Source organism: Cheilinus undulatus, linkage group 7, assembly GCF_018320785.1.
Source record: "Cheilinus undulatus linkage group 7, ASM1832078v1, whole genome shotgun sequence".
Lineage (NCBI taxonomy): Eukaryota > Metazoa > Chordata > Actinopteri > Labriformes > Labridae > Cheilinus > Cheilinus undulatus.
This window is the reverse complement of record NC_054871.1, coordinates 17,656,858-17,677,520: the sequence shown is the minus strand read 5'-3', so window position 1 is coordinate 17,677,520 and position 20,663 is coordinate 17,656,858. Positions and strand designations below refer to the sequence as shown.

The window sequence follows — 20,663 nt, the reverse complement described above, 5'->3', positions numbered from 1 at the left end:
GGCATTAGCCTCCAGTGATTTCAGTGCATTTCCCCTTAAATAATGAAGCACTTGGAGAAACTCGGCTATATAGTGCTATAGACAGCTACAGTTACTCAGTAAACTTTAGTGAGTTTAAGGTCAAAGTGGGCTAAAAAACAAAGTTGGCTCAATTGTATGCAACATCAAAAGTTTTTTAAAGCATTTTATAATTTCACCCTGAAAGCTTGTGTGATGCTTGTGATGCAAGCTTTGGCTAGTGACCTACTAGCCAACTGTGTTCTTCTGCCTCAGCATTTCTGATCAGCTGTTTGGGTCTGTGGGCTTCAACAGAGAAATCAACAACAAAATGAGAAACAAAACTGATTTAAGTGGTTTCGACTTAAGTGGCATTAATGTTACAGAATGAACGAAAGAAAGAAATTTTAGTGGAGACTGTTTAGAAGAAAAGCCCCACAGTTACTTGGCGGTGTATGTGTGCAAACTGTGAGTCAATGCCCTAAAACACAAATTTGAAGTGAACACAAGATACTTGTGCTCTACAGAGAGGATGAGCACTCAGCAAAGAAGTTCCTAAACCCGCTTAAATCCTTACAATTCGCCTCCACAAGTCAACAGTGCGACTGATAGGCATCAAGTAGCCAACACTTCACAGAGGTTGTCAAGTGGGAACTCCTCCACTGGTGTTTCGTTCAGTTAGTCCCATGACACCTCAAGAGGGCTGAAAAGTGATCCCCAGCATCCAGAAAGCAACTGCCATCTGGGATGGGACCTTGCAGCACTTCGTCAGTACATTTCTGATTGAGGATAGAGGCTCACAGATGCCTGCAGTCTGCATCACTCCCCATCCAGAGTTCCTTGTTGCTGATTGCCATTGTTTTACAAACCCTTTTCAACTTTCTGAGGATGAATTGGAGAAACCAACCCCATCCAGAAGAGTTGAATGGAAATTTATCATTCAAGTAGGTTTATGGCTGTCACTGTATTCTTCTAATGGCTGATAATTACACATCTATAGTCAGAACAAAATGTTTATTTTATAAAAAACAATGTGTCAACCTGTTGAAGTGGAAAAATGAACAGAAATAACTAGTTTTAGTTTAGTTTAGTTTCCCTGACAAAGACTCATACAGCTGATCAGGCACGCTGAAGTGGAGGAACATGAACCCAGTAGTTGAAGCTCACTTTGCAAAATAGTGCCAAACACAGACGCTTTCCAGGTCGAAAAATAAAACACTTCAAACAAGCCAGCATTGACTTTTGGCCCATTTTTACCTGAAATTTACTAAATTACACACATCAACTGTACCTATCTGTAGCGCTGTATAGCCTAGCTTCCCAAGTATGTCAGGCTTAAAGGGCTAACACTCACTGAAATCTCTGGAGGCTAATGCCACTACTAGTGCTGAGTACCTTACACAACCAAACTTCAAAAATACTGAAATATACTTTTACAATTTACTCTTATTGTATTTCAACATAAAAGCATGCCTGTATCCAAACATGGGGACAAAAGACTCAATATAAGACAGTACAAAGGTAATTAAACAAAAAAGTTTTAGATGCAAAATTCTGATTTTTTTTTGCAATAAAATTCTAATTACTTGACAGCCCTAATTAAAACTAAGATTTTAGATGGTTGTTGGGTTTTTAAAACTTACTTACAGACAAAATACCACCACTGTACACTTATTTCAGTGCAGCCATCTTGCCAATGATTGCAAGGTATTCTGGGAGATTCCCTCAGTTTGGAGTCTGTTTTTTAAAAATCTTTGTTTGAAGGGCCACATACCCCTTGCATTTCATCCTATCCCTCCATTCCAACAAGAATCAGGACACCCTACCACTAGAAGAAAAATGTAGGGGCAGGTACTGGGACTGAACCTTAGCTGAATGTAGAGATTTGCAGTTTTCTTGTAATACCACTAGAACTTTCTGGGTTTTGTAAAATAATATAATGTTGACTCTATGGATATATTTGTATCTTATACCTTGATGCCAACCATAACTTTGCAAGCCCCATTTTAACACGTCTATGTAATGAAAGTAAAGCAGAGCTGTATTCATTTTCCACTGATCTTCTGGCCTTCTGAGCAAATTTCTCTTTACATTGAGATAATTCCAACTTTTATCCTTATGCTGCTGAAAGAGTAGATTTAAAAATATCTTCTAATAGATCTGTGTAAAAAAGAAGTCTATACAAGATGAGTAAGATAACTGAACAAAAATTGTAAAACAAGCTATCTTAACTAAGCATATTAAATTGTAATCAAAGACTTGAGGCAATACATCAATAAATCCCCCATATCCACACATACAGTAGCTACAGTATTCTGTATTCTCTCCAGCTTTCTTTTCCTTTGCTCTGTGTGCTAAATAATGTTTCCCCGATGGTCTACAAATTCATGGCATTGTGATAATCACAAGCCGTGCTCCTCAACTCAACCCAGCCTTTCATTGGCTGTTTGCTTGCTTATCTGCTTTATTCTTGTTCTTTCGAAGACATGTTTATATAAAAACATTGAAAGTGGGTTAACTGGAAAGGCATCAAGGAGATTTTTTGAGCACAATTGCCTTTGCTTTAAACATAGAAAGGGGAGAAAAAAAAACTTTTGATATTCAGAGAGAGAATATAGCAGCGTGGAATGGCATTAATCATTTACAAAGTTTGATTGTTTTCCAGAGGAGAAGAAACATACACCAAGGCCCAGGATAGTTTGTTTTTGTTATATTTAAAAAGATAGCGCAGCTTATTTGGCCAAATTGGAAAGCCGTGGCTCCCATGCGATTAGTACAGCGGCGGTTTCATATTTCACAGCAGCCTTCTTCCCTCCTCCCGCCTCTTGCCGCTCACTCATTCCCCTCCACTCACCAGCTCCTTGCTTCGCCGATCTCTCAGTACTTGCCCAGTGGCAATATACAACTGCTCATTCTTGCACAATGAGAGAGGGAGAGAGAGAGAACAAAACAGGGTTCACACATGAAAGGGGACAATGATCCTTCTTCTTCTTGGCTGCCATGATAAAACAAAAGCCACTCTTTTAGGGAATAATTCTGCTTCATCAATTAAATATCAAACTAGTGGCTTCTGCAGAAAAAGAGATGAAGCTATCACCTCTGTTCTCCGGGGCTGCTTTTCCAACGAAGCTCAGAGATTCAGATAAAAAGATTTATTCCCATGCATGGCAGATAAAGAAAACTGACACAAAGGAAAAATAAAACACTGGGAATCTTAATGGACCTTGTTAACCTTTACACAGACTTATTGATTACCTCACATTAGCCTGGTTATGTTATAAATTCATTTGTGTAATTAGATGAGCATCCTTCAGGGAGCTATTCTACACATAAGGGCCTGAATTACTTCTTTAAATGGCCAAACGAAAAAGAAACAAAAGAACAAAGGCCAGCACTCAAAGTTTTTTGATCTAATAATGGTGTGGAGTTTGAGCAATCCAAAATACAACCCCAATTCCTTAACATTTTGTAAGATATAAATAAAAGCAGAATGTTATTGTTTGCAAAACACTGAAGCCCACATTTGATTGAAAATAGAAACGACAACATATTAAAATATCAAAAGTGAGAAATGTCATTGGTTTTTAGACTTTGTTTTGAATTTCATGCCAGTAAAATTTTTCAAAAGTGTTTGGAATGGAAAAACAAAAGATTGTGAAGGCTGACCAAGAAAAATCTTCTTTTTTAAACAACAGAATGGGTATTCCCCAAGGGTCAAATCTTGGCCCTTTATATTTCAGTCTATTTACAAATAATTTGACTAAAACTCGTCCTAGGGCCAGCTTAAAGCTCCATGCAGATGATGCAGCCATCTTGTTTTTAACAATGACATTTCATAGGTTAAATTTGATTATGAGCAATGGCTGTAAATAAGGGATGAACAATTTGGGGGAATAATCTAATTGCAACTTCTCCCCCAACACTGTGATATCAATGTAATATCTGATCATTTTTTAAGTTCCTCATCTTATGTATTTTTCAGCAAACACAAACGCTAAATCTTTACATATGATAACCAGCACAATATCAGATAGATTTAGCTTGGGCTGAACAATTTAGACAGAAGGATCTAACTGTGACTGCTTTGTTTTCCGTCAAATTCGCAAATTCGATATGTATTGATATATGAATTGTTGTTTTGAAGGGAATGTTCAATATTATGCTATTCTATCAGATCAAGATAAACATATACAAAAATCAGGAAAGTAGGGTTTTTTCATCAACTATTCTAAAAATAAATGACACTTCAATCTTTTCACAATGCATAAAGCATACCATCTCTGCTGCAAAAAGAAAGTTTAAAACTGGTGTTTTGACATATCAGGTTAAAGAGACATTGCACCGCCTGCAATTTTCAAATTGCAGCAGGCTATTTTGCAATTTAATCTAAATTTTAATTTACTGCCATCGCTAGAGTCATCATTTCTCCTCTGCAAGGTCAGATGTTTGATCCCCAGCTCCGACATTCAGGTGTTGAAGTGTCCATGGGTAAGTCACTGAGCCCCAAATTGCTCCCACTGCTGCGTCAGTACTGTGAGAATGTCTATGATGGAGACTTTACATAGCAGCCCATGTCATCAGTGCATGAATGTGGTGTGAATGAGTTAGTGTGATCTTAGGTGGAAAAGCCTAATGAGCAGTCAGAAGGCTAGAAATGCGCTACACAAGCTCAAGTCCATTTACCATTTTGATATTTATCTTTCTGCTATTTTCAACACAATTTTCATTCACAATCAGTTTTATCAAAATTATACAAAACATCCTATTTTTTTAGGAATTGGTGTCGTATAGATATTGCAAACAAAACCACAAAAAAACCTTTACATTCTGCTTACACAGACCTTGAGTGAGAAATGTCAAAGTGCGAGAGTTTTAAAGGGAAAGAGTAAAATAAAACACGCTGATTTTGAGTGACCTGCACTTGTTAAGTGCTTTCACTTTTTGATAAGCAAGAGAGATGGCAGGTTGTGAAGGGACCCTTCAAGTTTAAAACAAGTCCAGCTCAGCCTTATCACATAAAAACCTGTTAGCGCCACTTCTTGTTTCCAAACAGTGTCAGCAATGGGCCCTCTGCGTCTTGTATCTTATCTCTCGTCAGATTTTAACCTCTGCGCTTTGTTGTTTTCCCTTCTATCTCTCATATTTGATGTCTTTATTTCAGCAATGTTAGTCTCCTCTTCTCAATTTAATTTAAATTTTCATTATCTTTCCTTATTTGTCTCACCTTTGCCACAATATTTTTTGCCTCTCCTCTACTTTTACCGACTTGAGCCAGCTGTTATCTACTCTTCTTCCCCTGCTGTCTCCTTCCTGATGCTACACACTGCTGCAGTAACCTACCTGTCCTCCTCTTCCTGTTTCTACCTCCACTCTCAGCTGTCTTGCTGCCTGTGATAAGGGGGAATACAAGATCTATACCTACCACACTCAGGTTGACTGGCGTGAAGGGCTTTGGCACAGGCAGATCATAGAGAGAATTCAGCATGTCATTCAAGTCATTTTCCTGGGGGAGAGAGAGAAAACAACAAAAAGAAGAAAACAACATAGGACACATGAATTTTATTTACTTGTTTTGTTGTTGTCGCGAGTTATGTGTCAATCTTAACAACAGTGCCAGGACGGGCGCTGCTGCAGACCAGAGGGCAATCCTGCAGCGAGGCCTGAAGGGTTCGAAAACATCCGACTGACATGTGTTTAACGAGGAATGGTGAGGTTAAAAGACGGCTGAACGTGGGGCTGCAGACACTTATTATCCGGCAGCGTTGATTTACGGCCGAGAGCAGGCTGCCGGTAATTAAAGCAGGAGGTCCCCGCTCCAGAGATGAGGGGGCTTTGAGAAGCTGTATGAGGGCTCGCTTGACCACAGAACAGGCCCCGGGATTATTCCTCGGGCATTTATGAGCTCCACAGCAAGACTGCCATTCACACTCTTGGGGACGACACTTTGCAACTTGTACTTTGTGCAGCTAAACTAAACTAAGTGATGTTCACACAGAGGTCAGGCTTTGTTGTTTCCTTTTTCTATATGCCCTCTCAGGGAACTTTGTTTTGGTTTTGGCTACGAGTCGCTGCTCGTTTGAGGAAATGTGCATGTGCGTGTGCTTTTGAGAAATAGAAACCGGAGAGCGATGGGCGGCAATGTACAGTAAGAGAATGGGAAGGGTGGGAGGGAGAGAGAGGAGGAGGGGGGGCTTGTGTGCAATCGAACAGCCTCCTGTCATGAGAGGCTCAATGCTCACACGCATGGTCAGCAACACGGCCTGGGGAAACAGTTCATTTACCCCTCGCCTTAAACCCTCATCGCTCTTCTGTCTTCCCTCGTCTGTCAACATCTCCCTCTCGCCTGGAACGGACAGCAGGGTAAATAGAAACCAAATCATGCACACTAACACTTCAGTCACCCAGGATTTCCAGCAATCTTTCTGCCTCTCTCTCAGCCTCACACTAACTTGACTCTCTTTTTATTTAAGAGCTAAATTCCTTTCAATCTGAGAAATTTTTATGTGATCTGTTTGTGATTGTCTTCTTTAGCATGGCTCTCTGTCCCAATCATTGCTCTCTAAGGGTCTTGGAAGCTGCAGCAACTACATGACAATTGAAAATGGTCCCAAAGCTCCCTGCATGTCTCCCCCCTCTCTGCCTCCCTCCCTGCCTCTCCTCTGTCTTCCTCCTCTCTTCAGTCAAAACATGGGAACATCACCTACACCCTCTGCACTAGACGCCGCACATCTCTCCAGTTTGTTGCATATTTTACATTTCCCTCCCTTTGCTAGTACAATGCACTGAATAGTCAGGGGAAAAGACTTTTGTGAAGTGCGAAACATTTGTGTGTGGATGTTTGTGTGTGCTCCCCTGTGCTTGTGTGCGTGTGGTTTCGTCTTCTTTTTTTTTCTTAACGATTTGTTTTCCAGTAAATCATCAGGAATAACTTCCAGTGTCAGATCAGCGTTTGGTCTGTGAAATGTCAACATTGTTGCTGCTAACAACAGCAGCCAAGTCGAGCCCGAGACGGCAAACAAAACTTGCACACAAAAGACAACATGCAGCATGCAGTGGGAGAACACAACGGAGGGAAAGATTTTACCACAGTGCAGTTTCAAAAACGCTAAACTGTGTGCTTGTTTCTAAACCAAATCAAACCAACCAAACTTTAAACTGGCATTTTCTGTACTTTAAACCACATCTAATAATGTGCACATGAAATAATAAACAGAACAGCAGTCAAAGGCATGATTACCTGTTGTTTTGTTAAGTAGTCTGCGAGGGTATTTAGCAACTTGTAGTAGATTTCAAACCAGGGTAGATAACTGCAAGAAACAGACAGAGAAGATGCATGTTAATTCAAAAGTTTTTAAAGCTCCTTTGAGGAGTTTAAACTGGTTATGAAACAGACTCTGATCAATATCAGCGCTTTCTTATGAGCTATAAAGGATCATCAGCATAAAACCAGCATTTCTATTTAGTGATTTTTAATGCCTGGAGCAGCTACAGCGGGGTAGGTGCCACTGAAAAGAGTCACAATGAATGATGCATTTAATTTAAAATATTTTTAAATTAAAAATAATTTCATGTTCAGGGAAAACCTTTACCAATTAGAGGTAAAGCTTTGTACATAGGGGGTGCCAAAACTTCCTCACAGGAGCTTTAAAACTATTTTAAATTAATGATATTCAAGCTCCTCTGAGAAGTTTGTAGCCTTTTCTGGAAAAGGCTAAAATGAAGGCTGGTGCCACTTAATAAATCAAACAAGCAAACACGTCCATCAGCATTGATATAAAACTATCATTTATTGTTTTCATTGCCTCAATTTACTGCCAGGGGGTAGGTGTCAGTGAGTCACAGCTTGCAGCAAAAACAGCCTTTTTTTTTTTTTTTTACATTTTCCCCAGCAAAGATTCTGAATGAGTGATAGATTTGGTTTTCAGAGGATCTTTATTTTGAAAACCACTACATGTACGGGAAAAAAGATCACAAAGCAACTAGAGGTATGGCTTTGTACACGCAAATGCCAAAACTTCAGGTGCTTTAAAATTATAATAAATTACTTCTAGATAAACGCTCCTGTAGCTGTTACAAAACGGGATGAAATTAATACTGATGCAACTTTGTGAGCCACAAAAGCAAGCGGGACCATCAGTATAAAGAAAATTATATGATATTATTTTCATTCCCTGAAACTACCACTAGGAGGAAGGTGTTCTACATAGTAATCAATTGCAACCTGCCAAACAGCTTCTTTACAAGTATTTTTCATGGCAAAGATTCTCAATGATTGATAAATAATTCTTATAAGAGGCAGCAGGATGAGATTTTATGTCAGAAAATATGACCTACACATGTCAAGGGAAAAACCAGTAAATACTGTGGATAACATACTAATCTGTCCACAGGGGGCGTCAAAATGAAACCAAAAGTTTAAACATAGTCAGTCAAGTCTAGACAGGTCAACTTTATTTAGATAGCACACTCATGAATAGATTCAATGTCCTTCAATCGGAATAATATTTCATAAAAAACACACACAACAATTTCCATAAAGAACCACGTAACAGAATTACAGATACAATATGAGACAAACTGTATGATATTACAATGTAACAAAAAAAACTTTAAATGGGATAAAATAAGATTTAAAAGGGGGAATAAAAAAAGTTAATTCGAACTTAAAATTAACAAACAATTTGCCTTAAAAGGGAAACGGAAATAACTCAGAGTCTGCAGTATGGAGTTAAAGTAAAGGACCATAATGAATAAAAGCATCATGATCTGATTAGGAATTAATTGTAAATACCTCAAGAGGGCATTTATTTTATTATCAGAGAGACCTGTGAGGTGAGTATTCTATGTCAACAATACAGGTAACAGTGATCCAGGTAAGGGCTTTACATATGATTCAATCATTTTTAAACCAACTCCTTGTATTACAGAGAGTTGAAAATGTATGCTGAAAACAAGAGCGGTGGGTTTGGGCCTTTCAGTCTTTGATTAAATTCTGAAAACAGAATTCTGGATGAGCTAAAGAGTATTGAATATGTCTACCACAGAACCACCAAAAAGAGAGATACAAAAATCCAGACAAATAGAAAATAAAAGCATGGAATAACTTTTCAACAAAAGCTATTTTACACTTAAAACTGTTTTTTTGTTTTTCATTTTGGATTTTCTGTCTTAAACAAGTGGTAACTGACTTCTTGTTTGGATACAGACTTCCTTTTATTTTGAAATGAAAAAAAGGAACTTGGCGAAGATTGAAGATTATGACATAAATTTAACCACAGAAAAAGGAACTTGTTATGGATTTTGCACAAGGTGCAGATGACTTTTCACCTTTTCACTGAGCTATCCGTGATTTATTACCTCCGCCACTGAGGTTATGAGATCGACAGGGTTTGTTAGTTAGTTTGTTAGATTGTTTGTTAGCAACATAACTCAAAAAGTTATGGATGGATTTAGATGAAATTTTCAGGAAATGTCAGAAATGGCATAAGGAAAAACTGATTAGATTTTGGGAGTGATCTAAATCACCGTCTGGATCCAGGAATTTTTTAAAGGATTCTGTACTATTGGGAGATAGGGCTAATGGCGGAGGTCTGCGCTCTCCGAGTGCTTTTCTAGTTATGACTGAAATGAGACTTAAAGGAACAGTGGTGGACTTATTTTACGCAATTGTGTCTGCTGGGAGACGCTACAGCGGCTTAATCAAAGTGTGATGAATGACAATAAAGCATGCGATTGATGCAATTTAAAAAATGAATGCATTAACTATGGATCTTGATTGTGATTAATGTTATCATGGTGACAGCCCTAGAAAAAAAAAAACGAAGATATTATCTCCTGAAAATGATCTCTTACTTATTTCACCATTTCTTGAATATTACCACTTCAAACAGTGGTGAGGGCACAACACCTTGAGATAAAATAAAAAATTGATACAAATATGGAAAATTTAAATTGATTTGACCAGAAAATATAAATTGCAGTTCTCATTTATAGCAGAAGACGGTGCTATCTGCCTTCGGCTCATCTTGTTTGACATCAGTAGCCATGTTTATTGGTAACTATAAAACATAATATTTGAACAGAATAGTTAAGTTACGCCCCTAGATGTGAGCTTGTTAGGTTAAACCTTACATTATATCTGTGTTCATGTGCTGACCTATTACTTAAATATCAGATAAATACAGGACACCAAAAATAGATACTGTTCCCAGTTACAGCTGCACCAAAGAACACAGTCATTGTTACACTGGAGGAAGGAAAAAAAAGGGTAATGCTATCTCGTCCTTATTATGACATTCTTGGTATCTGGGGGTCTCTACATGCTTCAGATTCCTGTCAATTCTGCTCTTTCAGCTGAAATAAAGGGCAAAAAAAGAGGAAAACAAAAGAAAACAGTGGATTTGAGAATATTTAACAAAGAATCATCATAGCTTTTATGTACTACTCAGGATGCAATAGTTTACAAGCATGCTGCTCACAGATGCACAGCCTTAACAAAAATGCAGCCTGAGATGCCCCTCCTCCCCCTACCTCTGCCCTTTTCTGTGCTTTTTTTTTCCATGTCCTTCACATTTAAAAATAATCTTTTCCTTGTGTATTAATGCATGATTAATAAATTCATTAACAAGCTCAAAATAATTTATACTGTGGTGTTTGTGTTAAAGCTAATCACTAAGTACACCCACCATAAGCTAAAAGCATCTGCAGCATGGCTTTCTTTACAAAGTTGACATTTTCTTGGCCAAGTCCGACTCGCTTTTCTCGGTGGAAGATGGCCAACATTTTTCTTTTTGGCATAAAAGCTGCAAGGGCTCAGTTCATTTAATGTTATGCAATCAAATAATAAAAACATGGTGTCCTATCAAGGTATTGAATTTTTATTTAGTTTGGGTTTTTTTACATGGAGTCTGCATGCATAAATAATGATCCTAGATAAGGACTTGTTAGTATTGCAATGAAATAAACACAGACTCCCATTAATGCTTCATTAAGTTGCCTGGATGCAGAGGTTGAAACATAAATTAGTGTCCAAATGAGCCAATCGATAAAAATATGGACCCGTAGTTAGAATAAATTCATCAAGGGAAGAAAGTGTTGATACAAGTCAGAAAGAAATTCTTTAAATCGACTTCATAATGAAAGAAAGAGCTTTAATCAGCAATTTGTTGGTTAAAGAATAAACTGAGCAAAGTTGAAACATTGTGTGGGTTTATGTGATGTCCTGCTCAGGCGGTGGGCTGCAGTCTGACGACTTTGCAGGCCATGGGTCACTGGCTGCTCTGTAGACTGGAATTAACAGACAACAAGAAAACAATAAAGTGAACCTAATGCAAATTTTCATATTGCTAAATCCGTGAGGGGCCAACGACAGGCCGTGTTCCCGGAGAGGTGCAGCCAAGCGCACCAATCAGAGAGGTTGACTGACCATTAGTCTGAAACAATCAGCCTCTTAACATGCCAATATTTTGACGTCTGTGCAAAAGATTTACTGCAATCAGGTCACACTCGCAGGAAAGAGCCTAAAATCAAACATGCGTGTGTTAATTCACATGCTGACCGGATATCAACCTGAAGACCTATTTCTGCCCTGTCAAGCAACATACAATGCAAATATCTGCATATGGGGTCAGATTACATTTAAAGTTGGGTCTGATTTAATGACTTAGAGGGAGAACAAAGCCTTGGTGTTATCTCTGCCTCCTGTTTAAAAAGCCAGGCTTCTGGACATTAATCCTTCATTTTTCACAGTTGAAGGGGATGTAAATAGGACTCTCGCTGTCAGAGCAGCCGTCAGGCCTCACAGATCTCACAGTCATTACACTCCTACACCAAGGTGCTGTAAATCCTTTGTTTTAGAGGAAAACGCATGATTGCTGGGAAAGGCAGCCAACCGCAAATTATCAATATTCTTCAAACATCTTCCTACAAAGGCTCTTACGCTTTATTCAAATTGCAATGGACTGAATATAACTTAAAGATGTATTGTTTTGTTCTACTTATCTCCCCCCCTCGTCCACCCTGGCTCTGTCGTCTCTGTTGATGCAAAGTTAAAGTTTGGAAAAGCTTAGAGAGATACTCCTACTCTTCACAGTTCATTGCTCAGATCTGTTTGTGCTTCGTAAATCCTCCGATAGAAAGAGAGAGAAGGAGAGAGAGAGAGAGAGAGAGGCATCCATCACCGGAGTGCTCAGTGCGTGGGGGCCCCGCAATCTCTCCTGCCATTTTAAACACATGTCTCCTCAAAGTGCCATGTACTCAAAGAACGAAGCAGTTAATCTGCGGCCCACTCACAGCCTCGTCGTGCTCTCCATCACGGGCTCAGACCACCAAACAGAACAGAGATATCTAACAGAGGATGGGGCCGAGGATTGGCCTTTGGAACTTATTTCTAAACTGTTATAGGGAGGATCCAATTCTGAAAAGATAAAGTGTGAAGAAAACATCTAGTGTGAAATAAAGCAGACCATTTTAGACACACTGATTATTAATAAATGTAAGACTCAGTAGTTTTTACATTAACTCTGCACAATTCAGCCTTTTTATCTGCAACTATAAACTACCTGTTGGCTGCCAAGGTTGACACTTATTCCTGTTCCTTAAATGACTCTTAAATCTCCTTTAATGCACAGGCAGCTGTAATCGTAAGTCATCTTACACTTTGTAGACGGCTCAGTGGAAGATTTCATTACATCTTTACTTTCTCAGGTTAAGGGTTAAGTACAGGGGAGGAAGTTTCCTCCAGTGACTGGATAAGTGACCACTAACTAAAGCAATGCACACCTAAATGTTTCTAGAGTCTCAGCTATTAAAAAAGGCAGGGTAATATGAAAGTTATCAAAATATTCAACAAAAAAACTTTAAATATGATGGAAAACACCAGAGAGAAAACCTGGCATTAAAGTGGCAAACAGAGGGACTGTTCCTCTGGCCCTTTTTCTTTTTCTTTTTTTTTTAAGGTTTTTGCCTGAAGGGAGCGCGGCCCTTTCGGCCACGGCTTTAGCAATGAGACTACAAAGGGCTGTCCACATAAAACTGTCCCGCTCATTAAAACACTTCCTCCTGTAAGCGGAGGTGACAATTTTATGGTCCCAGCACTTCAACAATCACAGGGACGCAAACTGTTTTAATTACTTTTATTTTATATCCTTTAAATGAGACTAAGCCACTGGGAATGGGCCTTTTTGATTCAAAAAGATTTAAAACAGTCTTCTATTGCTTAAACAACTTACATTTATGTTTTTTAAAAAGTTTTACTTTGGTTATTACACTAGCAATTTATATGTTCATGCACACTAAAACAGTTGAACGAAAATATCAAGCAGTGAAAATAAACCTTTGACCAACGACCTTCGACACAGAACTTGATTTAGTAATTTCTGCAATAAAATGTTTTTTTTTTTTAATGATTTGAATATTTCCATATATCTTTTCCTAACACTGGTTAGGTTACTTGAGAAACATAAAAAGATCAGGGCAAAAAAGTGAAACTAACAAGCAAACAAATAATTTAAAATCAACAAAAAAGAGAAAACTTTCTATACATTATTTTATTAAAAATGAAGCAAGCCATGCAAACTACTCAGAATGCATAATGAATTTTATACATCATATGTCAAATGAATTAGCATGTCTAACTCAGCGAGAGGGACAGGGGGACCTCTGCTAATTGGCAGTGAAGCTTCATGCATAATTATGGGCCGAGCGTCTTTGCTGTCGCACTGTGGCAGTAGCCGAATAACGAGGAGAGAGAGAGAGTGAGAGAGAGAGAGAGAGGGAGAAAAGAAAAACAAAGGCCAAGGAAGCTGGCCGGGAAGGGTGGGTGGTGTGGGGAGGAGGGACATGGTTCTTCACAGCAGCTCATCAGGGCAGTGACAAACCCACGACTGTCCATCAACAACCACACACACCCCCAGATACACACAAATGTACAGAGGCGAGCCAGTACTCACAGGAGAGCAGACACTCAAGTACAGAGAAAAAGAAAAAGGCTTTGTGCTCCTTTTCTCCAGTTTTTGTTTGTTAAACTGTTTAATACATTCATTAAAAATGGATTTATTTTGTACATTTTCCTCAGTTTATTCTAAAGTGCACCAGCCTGTCCACTGAGATTAGCACTTGAGTACTCCTTCTTTGTAATGGTAAGGTAATTACATCTGTAAAAACATTGTGTCAACATGCAATTACATGGGAATTAAATTATAATAGCCTTTGTTGGATAGTAATTATGCGAAGAAAATGCAATTTTCCCGGGTTGGTGTCCTCATTTAAGTGTGCTGTGATAGGATAAATCCACCTATGAAATATCAAAACTGCTAAATTTTTGGGTAATTATAGGCACATCACTAACATATTTGTGTGGGCAGATGAGAATATAAATTTGTTATTCTGGCATAGTGCAGCTCAGTGTGAAGAGTGAGAATGAATGGAAATGCTGTCTCAAAAATCTGTGTTCACGTCTTAGATCTTGTAAATTATTTTTTTTCATCACACTTAAGGAATAAATCTGGATTGATATTTATATTTAAAACAACAGATCTGAGACCAAACCATAGGCTGTCTGAAAGAGGGCAGAACAGACCAAGTCTCAGTTATCTGAACCAGGAAATAAAGAAACTGGTGTTTGAAAACTCCTCTCCCCACATTTTCTTGATTCTTAATCAAAAACATTAAACATTGAGGGCTCACATTTATGCTTGGTTTCTAAAAGTATGGTACAACTTTTAGCACCTATAGTTGTTTGTTTTTATTTTAATTTAATTGTAGGAATCTATTTGGCAAATTGTTCAAAAAGTCTCCAATGTTTTAGACTCAGTGTAAGATTCAGATCAAAAGGCAAAACCTGATTTAGAAAGACAAAAATAAGAAATGTATGCAGCTCAGGAGTGTCAGAGAAAAGTGTGACATAATTAAGTGGGTATGTGTGTTAGCCCGTCTATGTGTGTATTACCTGAGCAGACATATGCAGACCCGGCAGCCTTGAGTGAGTCGACAGAAACCAAACCTCTGTTTGCTGTCGATGTCGGTCAGCACAAAGGTGAAATTCTGCCCCACCTGACTCTGAGACACCCTGAGGCAAAACACAAGGGACAGACACATTTAGAAAATGCCAAAATATTACAAAAAACTGAAAGATCAACTTAAATGAACAGGGAGCAGTAAATCAATGACATTTCCGCATGTTTAAAAATGATAAAGAGAAACATATTTTTGGTCTAGTCTGATCAGACGCTGACTCATTCTCAGTCTGAATCTCACCATGAGCTAAATCCCCTGTCAAGGTCCAAATCTGATGTCACATATTTCCACTATGGCTGCTTGAAAAAGTGTAAAATGTGTTTCTAACCTCAAGGAAACATCACAGAGGAGCTCTATAAATCCCTTCACCACTAGATGGCAGCAGCTCAGCTTCAGTAAAATACCGTACAGACCCCCCTCTCTATCTCTCACCCTCTCTCCCTGTCTTTACAATGGGAATTTTAATATTTAATTTTCCATGCTGGAATAATAGGCCGGTACTTTTCTGAGGGATGATGGCCTGACTGGACCTGCACCACGAGGAGAAAAAATACACTTTAATAGAGTCCTGAATCACAATGTAAGATGAGTTTGTGTATGACACACCAGGTGTGGGGGTCACTGATGACCTCATCAGCTCGCTATTATAATTATCAACATCATTATCTTATGCTTGCACCTATACAGTATTTATGGTTTAAGGTATTTCTAGTAAACTGGTGATTTTTACATTTACATTTAGAGCAGATTGTATTAAAAATGTCCTGTTTGTTTGGGTAGAAGCCCACAGAGGATGTCTTCAATCACACCCACAAACACACATCATTAAATTCTGACAGTTAATAAATCATTATTTGACTGTACCAAGAAATGCAACTGTGTGATGCAGAATCTCATTTCCTGTTTTGCATATGTGTCTCTGCAGGTGGGAGTGGCGTTTGTGTACATATCTGTCTGTGTGTGTGTTATGTGACTAGTGTTGTGCTTAAAAACAGGGAAGCAGGGAGGGAGAGGAATCGTACCTTTCCACGTCAAAGGGAAAGCAGAACTTTGGTATCGTCTGAAGGACCTCCTGAGAAACCAGAACAGAGAGAGACACACATTTGTTGAGAAAAACACACATCACAAGGAAAACAAATAAAAAAGCGTGTAATTCAATATAAAAAATCTCCTGGGCTTCCACTAAGCGTGTGCTATCAACTGGCTGAACAAAATGAGGATTAATGTTAAACGCTGCTGATAGCAATCTGACAAAGTCTCCACATCCCAAACAGTGCAGCCTAAACGCACTTAATCCAAATGAATGGGCAATCTAAAGCACTTCATTTGGCAGAACTGAGTGGAAAGGTTCCCCCTCTTTTTTCCAAAGATGGGGAGGGATCCTCGATCCACAGCTTGAATAATTAGCAGTTAATAAGTTCATCGATTATCGGGTGCCAAAGGGAGATGAAAAGATGAAGGAAGAGAGAGAAAGAAAGAGAGAAAAGGAGAGAGAGAGAGGGGGGACATTAAGGCGATGGTGGCAGATTGTAGTGACAATGGGCTAAGCAGCTCTGAGGGGTTAAGAGGTAGGAGGGGGGTACAAGCCTTCGGGGCTTTACCTCCCAACACCTCCCTTGTGGGTTGTGGGGGGGAGTGAGGGGAGGGTGCACGCTCTTGAAGCGAGGTTGTAGAGGAGGGGAGGTGGAGGGGAGGGGGGCACCTTTCCACCAGCAGCATATGGATTTAGACAGGGAGCAGGAACAGAGCGAAGCACCATATGGGTGAGCCTCTCCAGACCAGCCACACAGCCACAGAGATCCAGGCTCAGAAGGTCCCCTCTCTCTCTCTCTCTCTCCGTCTCCTCATCCCTCTGGCTGCTAACCTGGCCCAGAGTCGGCGCCAGGCACCTGGTCCTTTTTGCCGTCTGTCTTTCAGTTACCTCTCTCTCTCAGCTCGGGCCAGGCTCTGCCAAACCCCACAGACTAATCCTGAGGACGGAGCGGCGATCTGCTCCACTCTGGCCTCTCCCTCTCTCTCTTTCTCTTTCTCTTGGTCTGCCTGCCAAGCTCGGACGCTGAGCCTGAGGTCTGTCTCTGCTTTCTGACAGGAGACGTCTGAGCTGAGATTGATGCTTCATCTCACTCTCTTTGCCTCCCCTAGAGACTGATCCGGACGACAGGTTGGGTGTCTTCTACTGCTGCTGCTGCTGCTGCTGTTGCTAAGACCTCGCCGCGGGGGGAGCAGTCACTGATCCCCCCCCCCCCCCCATCCCTTCTACATATCAAAACTTAAAGCTGCCACCCCAGCATAACACAACCACGCCACAGACAAGCAAGCAACAGCAACAATGAGCAATGACAGAAGATTGGGGGGGGGGTATGTGATGATATATGTGCCTGCCTGCTTCAAGGACTTTGTGCGTTCAGTGTCAGAGGGTTGTTAAGCATGTACATTTGTATCTGTTTGTGTGTGGATGTTTATGAGTGGGTGGGTTTGACTGGGCTATACGTTTGTGTGTATTTGCCCACATATGGAGCATACAGGAGGAGAGGTGGGGTAGGAGGGAAGGTTGTTTTTACTTATCAGGATCTGTGATAAAATTGAGAACTCGACAAAGACGGAGGGCTCGGTGGCAGAGGAGGTCTCCGTCTCTGCTGCGTGTGCGTGTATTTTACATCCGTGTGTGACTGAGTCTTGGCGTGTGCGGCTGTAAAACTGTCACACACATCAGAGCTGCCATCGCTGTATGCGTTTGCTACTATTATTAACCACTACGTGCGCACACCAATATGTTCCAGTGAGCCCTCCCCGGTGCACCGCATATGGCACACAAACCCAAACAGACGCACACATGCGCCCGCTTTCCCTGCAAATAAAAACATTTGACTTGCCAGATTCGAGAGTTGTCACAGCCCCGCCCACATCAGTTGTCTGTGTTTGAGTGACAGTCATGGGGCTTCAGAGTCTCTGATCTCGTACAGGACCAGTGGGGAGTGATGGCTTTGTGCGTTTGCATAATGTGACATACAGAAAAACTAGACATTTTCTATACATATATATACATTCTAAGCATCCTATACATATCAGTCTGTATAGCTCAGATATACTGACACCACACAGCCGATGACGCTTTGAATCTGCTGTCTTCAGCCATTATACAGACAAGATGACTACCTCTGTGTCAGAAATCTGGAAGGATCTACTTTCTCTGTTATCTGCAAATTTCTTGATAAAATACAGCAACTTACAGAACCTGCTTTTTGTTGAGCTTGCAAAATATTAACACAGTCAGAAATGCACACTAATGAACAACAGTGACGCCTGAGTGTGGCTTTGTGAGGGCCTTAAACCAAAAAAAGTGTTAGATAAGCAGTAAGTCCTCTTATGCAGGAATCAAGATTGCAAAAACTCTGATCTAAGCAAGTATATTGATCTGATTTGTAGTCAAACATCTGCATTGCACTTATTTAAGCCTTATTTACTTGTGAAGTCCAGACAAACTTTTTAGATATTTCTTTTAAAAAAATAAAATAAGTTCTGCATTTCTTGTAATAAATCAAAATAGCTGCCAATGGGACAGACGAACTGGACTTGAGTGTTTTGTAACAACAGGTACCTACTTATTAAAATTATGGCACACCAATTTCAAAGATTCAGGGTCGATACTGGTATTTAGAAAGAAATTTCAGCCAACTGCAAACATTAATGTTCTTCCATGACTTCTTTAAGTGTCACTCTTAAAACATAGGGATGCAAAATATTATCAGCCTGATATAAGTATCGCCAGATACTGGCTTAGAAAGGTGAACTTACTGCCCATAAATATTGGCCATACAAACATTAAAATTAGTGGAGTTTTAGGCTAGACCAACAGACCTTCTTCAGCTGAAGTCTTTTCCTTTACTCATCATCAGTCCTTACACCTGTAAGTCTGTTTTAAGGACTGAAATTTGCTAGTTTATTCATACTCAAACTTTAAGTTGTGTGTTTTCAGGCAGTGTCTTATCATTTTCCTTTGGGGCCCCTCTACTTGCCTCAAGAAAAAACAACACATTCACAAACAACTGAAAAGAGCTCCACGACCAACTTTTGGGTCCCGACCCACCAGTTGAGAAGCAGTGGTTGAAAACACATGGTATCAAAAATGATCAAAGTATAAAAAATTTGACAACCATAGAAAATTGAGCCGTTGTTAAAGCACATTTGAAAAGGTTTTCGTGTTGAAATTTAAGTTCTTATTATTTTTTTTAGACTGTCTTTTGGGCTTTTACCTGTAGGATGGCTGAAGACAGACAGGAAATATAGGAAAAAGAATGACGTGCACCAGACACATGCCAGAATCAGGATTCAAACCTTTAACCAGAACACCAAGGACCGTTGCTCCTTTATATGGGCATCTGTTCTGCCAAATGAGTCAGGCACCTAAACATGTTTATATTCTAATGTACTTTATACAAACAAAAAATATAGAGAGCTGCTATATATGTATTAAAATATCATTTAGAAGACGCTTTTATCCAAAATGACATACATCTGAGACATAGACAGGTGTTAATGGTGTTAAAGATCTTGCCCAAGCCTCCACAGTAGATGCTGATTGTGCCCAGACCAGGGCTTGAACCCTAATCTCCCGTACCAAAGTCAGCGATGTGCCCCATGTAGTCAAACTCTTCAATATAAAACTCAATCAACTGATTTCAAATGATGGATCCAAAATTTGTGAACATTTTCAGCAGATATACAACGATACTGACAACTTTGATATTTTAGGTCAATGTAATCAAAATGTTAAAATGACACAAAAGAACTATTTTATGAAGAGCTGAATTAAGCAAAATGAACAATTTGCACCAGCTCTGTCATCACGAGAAAAGGCACAGAGCAACACAGCAGCAGCAGGAAAACAGGGAGGATTTCAAACACGAACTGTAGGCAGTTTACTAGTGGAGACTGTGGAGAGTGATAATAAAGCTGGAGAGGAAGGTGCACTTTGCAGTGGAGCAAAGGTAGCACCGTTTTTAGTTGATTAATGATGTTGTTGATCTGTAAAATAAAGTGCTAATACTGATAATCAGTGAAATGCCAAATATCTGCTCCAGTAATCGGCCAGGTCGACCCCAATAAAGAGCCTGATTATTTTAACACAAATCCTGTTGCAGTAGATGGAGAATCTGTATGAACCTTGAGGGAAAATGGTTTTAAACTTTAAAAAAAAGCCAAACAATGACATTTTATTAGCAACACATCTGTTTTGTGTGTCTGTCTTCATTACTTTGCTATTCCATAAACTTAGAAAGATCTTCAGTGAGATGTAAAAATCTTTAAGTCTGACATCTAACAATCATCTTAAAACCTGGGTAAGAAACAGAAAAAGTATTTGCATGGCAAAACATTACCTGGGCTGTAAGAGAAAATGTGTTTTTGTTATTTTGGATGGATCTAAGCCATAAACTGAGTTTCTATTCTATCACTTCTATTACACCACTTTCAGTTTGAAGCAAATATTCTGCCTGTATGGGTTGTGCAACTTCCTCATCCGTCAGTCTGTCTAATGTTTTCTAAATAATCCCTCTATTACTGATAAATCCTCATATCTGTGGTGCTCTTACCACTCCCCTCCCTCCACGACTGGACCCTACACCATGGGGATATCTAAACAGGAAAGGCAC

General features: G+C 39.5%; 1 protein-coding gene across 3 annotated transcripts in view; it reads right to left on the bottom strand.

Moving 5' to 3' along the window:
- The window catches only part of dennd1b (DENN/MADD domain containing 1B), a 184,756-nt gene that overhangs the window by 94,739 nt on the left and 69,354 nt on the right, over positions 1 to 20,663 (bottom strand). For 2 of the 3 annotated variants that reach the window (XM_041791060.1, XM_041791061.1), the window contains exons 4-8: positions 16,035 to 16,084; positions 14,945 to 15,064; positions 7,235 to 7,304; positions 5,420 to 5,500; positions 2,852 to 2,911 (exon numbers count right to left, since the gene is read on the bottom strand). In XM_041791060.1, coding sequence (XP_041646994.1) covers positions 2,852 to 2,911; positions 5,420 to 5,500; positions 7,235 to 7,304; positions 14,945 to 15,064; positions 16,035 to 16,084 — 381 coding nt within the window. The remainder of the gene's footprint in view (positions 1 to 2,851; positions 2,912 to 5,419; positions 5,501 to 7,234; positions 7,305 to 14,944; positions 15,065 to 16,034; positions 16,085 to 20,663) is intronic. The other variant, XM_041791062.1, reaches the window with a different exon arrangement.